Source organism: Ambystoma mexicanum, chromosome 13, assembly GCF_040938575.1.
Source record: "Ambystoma mexicanum isolate Mex_15411 chromosome 13, UKY_AmexF1_1, whole genome shotgun sequence".
NCBI classification, from domain to species: Eukaryota; Metazoa; Chordata; class Amphibia; order Caudata; family Ambystomatidae; genus Ambystoma; species Ambystoma mexicanum.
This window is the reverse complement of record NC_090938.1, coordinates 377,977,739-377,983,812: the sequence shown is the minus strand read 5'-3', so window position 1 is coordinate 377,983,812 and position 6,074 is coordinate 377,977,739. Positions and strand designations below refer to the sequence as shown.

Genomic DNA, 6,074 nt, shown 5'->3' with positions numbered 1-6,074 from the left:
GGCAGGATGTGTCCGGGTGCCTCAGTGATGCTGGAGGTTACTGGTTCTCCGTGGGAAGGGCAGAGTGGGGAACGTTTTCTTGAGCTTCCCTTTCATCAAATAAAATAGCAATTGGAACTCATGTTGGCCAACAACCAGATTACAAAAGTCTTGTGTTAAGTAAAAACAACCAAATTACCGACTCTAGACTTGTTGACCTGGACCATCACACTAATCCGTTTTTTTGTGTTTTTCTTTTTGCTTCAGTCGCCCAATGAAAGCGCTTTTTGTTGACTAGAACTAAAATCGGTTCTTTTTGGCTGGAACTAAAAGCGATTCCTGGAAGAGGGAACTAATCAATAAAATAGGTCCACGTTGGTTTGATGTAGTGAACAAAATGCCCCCGGGATGCTAGTGCTCTTTATAATGTTATAAAATAAATAAATAAATAAAATGATCCCTTTTTGGTTTTTCTGTTCAATAAAATTGGTCTTCGTTGACAATGGCCAGTCAACCAATTGGTCCATGTTTGTTTTCTTACTATCAAGAGTCTGGCCTCATTAAATGTTACCATTTATCAAATTGGGTCTTTGTTACACTGAATATAAAGTCGAGTATTTTTTTGATTAAACTAAGGAAACAGAGTGATGTCTTGTCTGCCGGCTTGAACAGCAAACGCTGCGACTCTTTGTATGAACTAACCGATACAATCAGGCCTTCTTGGCAGGGACTAAACAACAAATAAGCACTTGATTGTCTGAAATATATGATCTTGCTTGAACTAACAAAATTTTGGGGGTAATTCATGGATTATTTGCGACGAAAAAAAACGGTATTTGTGCGCCATTCTGCCCGCAAATCCCCATTTGTTAAACAGGGATTTGCGGGCAGAATGGCACACAAATCCCGTTTTTTTCGGCGCAAATAATCCATGAATTACCCTGGCTTGCCTGAACTAACTGCCACAATCAGGTCGTGTTTGCTTTAAATAATTATCACAGTCTGGTCTTGTCTGTCTGAACTGAACTACAGAATCTGGTTATAGTCACTTGAACTGACAAACATCATTGAGGCGTGATTGCCCAATTGGACAATAGCGTGAATTACTACACAATCTTGCCTTGCTTGCCTGAACCAACCAACATGATTTGGTCTTTTGTGCCGAAACCAACATAATCTGGCTTTGTTTGACTGAACTAAATATGAAAACCTGGTCTTGTTGGTCAGAACTAAACAACGCAATCTGGTATTGTTATCATGAATCACCAGAACTAACCAACAAAATCGGCCCATATTGAGCTGAACCAACTAACAACATGTGGGCTATTTAGCATGAGTTAGACAGGAAAGTGCAAATACAAGTCTGGGAACCCCTCTACTGAGAACAAACAAAGCCAAATAACCTGTTCTCTGGGAAGGTGGCCACTCAGGAGTGCCTACAACCAGGTTTTAGCTCACTGTACCTTTCACAGTGGAGAAATATCAATTTGCTTATCAGTCTGGTCCCACCCACTTGGGCAGTCCAGCACCGAAAGGCTACGCAATTCTCCTCTGAACCAGAGCACCATCAAAATCCCCAGACACATGTTTCGGCCTAGTTGGGACTCATCAGTGTGGTGCAGCTGTGCCTCTCTAAGCACAGTGAGCAAGGGGTCCACGCCTGGATTGCCCAGTCCTTGTTGGCTGGGACCAGTCAGCAAGATCCGGCCCAGTTGGACTCAACAAGACCGAAAACTAATCTTATTAAATTAATATAGTAAAAAGTCTGCACTTGTTTAATTGAACCAACCAACAAAAGCGAGTCATATTGAATTAGCCCGCAGCATCTGGGCTTGTTGGTCTTAAATAAGAAACCTGGTTAATCTTTTGATGCGGGCTCCCAAATTTTACATTTGTTGAAGGTTTGAAACAGTCCACACGCATGTTACTTTTCTGGCATGAATGTGTCAACAGTATATGCCGCGTTAGAGGAAAATCTAGCTTCGAACTTCACTCGCTAGTTAATGGGAAAAAGTCAACACAATCTTATCTTATTTTTTTGGACCAGGCAGTAATCCTCTTTGTTATCACACAACCATCCTATAACACATGATAGCATTGGCTATTGTAAAACATATAAAGATTTGATCCTGCTGTCATACTACATCAGTTGGTGACTCACGGCCGGTCTACATGAAGTGAGTGTCTTGTCATGCCCCCACTCTTCCAACAAATGAGCAGCATCCTAGCCCGTGGTCCACCACAGGGCCTGTGTTCGTGTTGGCCCACAGCCACTTTCAAGTCCAAAGGAACAAGAACCGCTGCAACCACAGTCATTTTCTCCACGACTGCGCAACTATTCAGTACTCAGAGTTGCCTTTATTTTCGGTGTCCTCCTTATGCCATCAGACACATCCTCTCACCATCAGCAATCAAGATAGTCGGAGCCAACTCCTGCAATTCCTCTGTCCATCATCGCACCCACACCTGTAATACTACCACCCAGACTATGGCACGGCTGTGAGCTTCCTTCTGAGGCAACCGACATAATGAAAGCGGCAAGTTCTCATGGCCAATGCACAGCCCTGCACCTACTGCTTGAGTCTTCCTTCTGAGTTGGAACTCGTGGTAAGGGGCTGAAGGTGGGCTGCAAGTAGCTGTGGCAAACTTGCTATGCATATGCCAGTGGATGTAATCTCTCTGGTTTATATATGCCACAGCGTCAGTGCACATCTCCACACTAGCATATCTTTTTTTAACCAAATAAGGGAGAGATGACTAGAAAAAAAAGGACCCCAACCTTTACTTTTTTATTAAAAAACACCAAATCTGCGCCCAATCTTCTTGGTGTAATACAGAGTTGACAGCTGTTGCAGTGCTGTTCCCGCTGCTTGGATCTCTTCCGGCTAGCCCTGGAAGAGCCTGCACCTCAGAAGCCTTTGAAACGCATTTGGCTGTGCTTTTAGAAGTTTGTGGAATCTAAGGTGGTCCTGGGCATGCCTGATAGGAAATTAATAAGAATGTCAAAGGCTTGCAGTCCGGCCCGTGGAGGCACAGCCCGGTTGGGCGGTAGGGGTGGAAAAACAAATGATTATGATTCGAAGACATGGAATGGAGCGTAGGTGCACACAGTAGGCTTTATGAATTGTAAGGGGAATCCCAGGCCGAGCCTGTGAGATTTACATGCAATGCACCTGCTGGAAAGAAGCCGATTTTACAGGAGACATCAAAGGAGGGCCGCAGGCTCTGCACGGCGCAAAGAAGTGTATTTCCGGTTGTAAACTCAGGGAGAATATAAGTGAAGGATATTTTTCTTTAAACATGTAGAAACTAAGATCCGGTTATTTCGTCTAATGTGGCAAAAACCCACTGTAATGTGTAACTGCGCTTCAGAGTTGACTAGAAACCTTACCACCTGAAAAAGCGACTGTGGAAGCTCAGGAGACGCCCTTGTTCCTAGAAGAGACAGCACCTCAAGCTGTATCCCCCCCCCCCCCCCCCCCCCCCCCCCGTCTCCCCGTGACAGTGGCTTGGACATTTTGGAATGCATACCATGGCCCTCCTGACAGCAGCATGACGGTGCCAGTGAAAAGGAACTGGAGTTGTTTCAGGGTGGCTTGCTGCTGGAGTCATGCGGGTGGTGGTTTTGTGTCTCCGCGCATGGCCTGCATGCATGGAGCTGATGGAATAGACTGTGAAAGAGGGTGGTGAGTGGGGGTGAATCCAGACAGCCTCACGTGATGCACAACAGAGCTGCCAGGGAGGGCTTTGTGTAGGAAATGTTGCATGGGAACTGCATCGAAGGCACCCCAGGGACTCACTAGAACTGCACCTGCCCCAATGTGTATAGAAAACAGGGTCTATGATTGGCATAGAATGCACTCCTGGGACTCAACTCTGCAGTTGTAGTACCTCCCTTCACTAGGAAAAGTCCTGTAATCTGTAACCCCAACCCCGCTCCCCCCTTACCAAGCATGCACCCCATTTCTTTTGTAACCAAGCAGGACCTGGCATCTGGATAGAAAACACCACTGGGCTCCACCTCAACACACTGTCACCTCCTTATAGGAAGCAGTTCTTAGGAGCTCCATGGAACTCGCTCCTGGGAGTCAACTCGCCAGTGTCATGTAAAAAGTAGAGCGTTGCATATGTAGAAAACAGTGCCTGGGAGACGTCTGAGCTGTTACTAGATTTGCCTGGCAGTGACATAACTCACATCTATTGAAGGCAGCGGCAGCGCCACTGGTACCTCGCCTACTCCCACCCCCACGGTGTCATTTGATTGTGGTAGGCCGGCTGGGTTTGGCAGGAGTGTCGTGGCCGCGCCTCTGTTGCGCCTTTGGTTGTCCCCACACTCACACACCCTGTATTCCCTACCCCTGCGGCATACAAGCACCCCTTGCGCCCACAGTCTGTTATTCCCACCCTCCACCTCCTAGGGGGGTCACAGAAAGAACTCGGGTGGCGGGGTGGGTTCCGAGGCGTTGTGCTCCGCCGCCGCGGCTGCAGCGGCCCGGCTCTCTGCGAAACCGCTGGCCGCCAGCTTCTCGTAGCGGGCCTTGTAGGCGTCGCGCTCGCGCATGACGCGGCTGAGCTCGTGCTGCAGCTGCTCCAGCTGGCGCGAGAGGTGCGACTTCTCGGACTCGAGCACGTGCTTCTGCTGCACGCGCTTGAAGCGGCAGGACTGCGCGTAGCCGCGGTTCTTGAGCGTGCGCCGCTTCTGCTTCAGCCGCAGCACCTCCTCCTTGCTGAAGCCCCGCAGCTGGCGGTTCAGCTCGCGCACCGACATGCTGACCAGCTGGTCGTCCGAGAAGCGGTCGTCCAGGTGGGAGAGCTGAAAGGAAAGGAAATACGGGATTATTACCACAGGAAGCCAAGTCATGTTTAAAATCAGGGGAAGGGGCGGGTATTCTAGTGCGTCAGCCCCAGTGACAGCGAGGATCACAAAACATACACAAAACACCTCAGTCAGAGCGCCAAGAGACTACGCAGGTGGCAACAGTGCGTGGCACAAAAACCTTTAACATGGCATGGCATTTGAAAAGTGGTATCTGCACGCTGTCCAGCAGGTCACTGGAATCTAGCACTCGCCCTTACAGACTACACCCCTATGGGGTACAATATCACGCTGCTACCCTCTTTTAACAGAACTAGGTAATGTTGGGAGTTCAGATGTTCCTGGCAGAGTTCCTGCAGCCCCCTGGTATTGTCATCTCAGCGCCCACCTCCTCTGTAAATGTCCAGGACCATATACATACCCACATTATCCATTTGGGAGATGCTACTCCAGTTCGGTCTTTTGGCATTCTGGGACTTGTAGTCCTAGAATGGCCTGTTATAAATCCAGGACTACAAGTCCAGGAATGCAAAATTAAAACCAGGACTGGACTAACGAAGACCCGAATGGAATGGATAATGTTGGCAATTATGGCCTTGGTCTAAGTGGTTTGTTGATGGTGCCAAGTTTACAAAGTTATTGGTCGGGTCGGGCCTAATCATTATTGGCGGGACCCAGATCAAACAGTCAATAATGGAATTGGTGCTGTGGAAACTACCGTGGATGCACGTGCAAGGGCCTTCCTCTGCACGCCTAACTATTGCAGGTAATAAAGCTCCCCAGGAACTGCATTCTTGGTCTGGCACCTATGATATTTCTAGCTAGCCAGGCTTTCCGTTGTTATTCGACTGTCAGGGTGAGTGGCGCCTGTACCCCTCGCCACTGAGGATTTCATTTTCTATCCTGCGACTCCGCAAGTCATAACCTCCAAGGGATAGAATACTTGCATCACCATCTTCCTCCCATACGCCCTCTCCCTCTCCCCCCATTCACCTGCGCACACAGGAAACTCTTGGCTCCACTTTATTTCAAGGATTGGTTATCACCTATCTAATGTGCAAAATGTTATAAACAACATAAGTTTGCCGGTTTACCATAAAAGTTAGGGTGCAAAATGAGTTAGGGTGCAAAATGTTATCATAAACAACATAAGTTTGCCGGTTTACCATAAAAGTTAGGGTGCAAAATGTTATCATAAACAACATAGGTTTGCCGGTTTACCATAAAAGTTAGGGTGCAAATTGTTATCATAAACAACATAAGTTTGCCGGTTTACCAT

At 47.7% G+C, this 6,074-nt stretch overlaps 1 protein-coding gene across 4 annotated transcripts in view; it reads right to left on the bottom strand.

The window, feature by feature from the left end:
* Positions 1-2,745: 2,745 nt before the first annotated feature.
* LOC138521230 (neural retina-specific leucine zipper protein-like) overlaps positions 2,746-6,074 on the bottom strand; it is a 44,082-nt gene continuing 40,753 nt past the window's right edge. For all 4 annotated transcript variants that reach the window (XM_069633918.1, XM_069633920.1, XM_069633921.1 and 1 more), the window contains exon 3: positions 2,746-4,792. In XM_069633918.1, the coding sequence (XP_069490019.1) occupies positions 4,403-4,792 (390 nt within the window). In that variant the 3' untranslated portion in view covers positions 2,746-4,402. The remainder of the gene's footprint in view (positions 4,793-6,074) is intronic.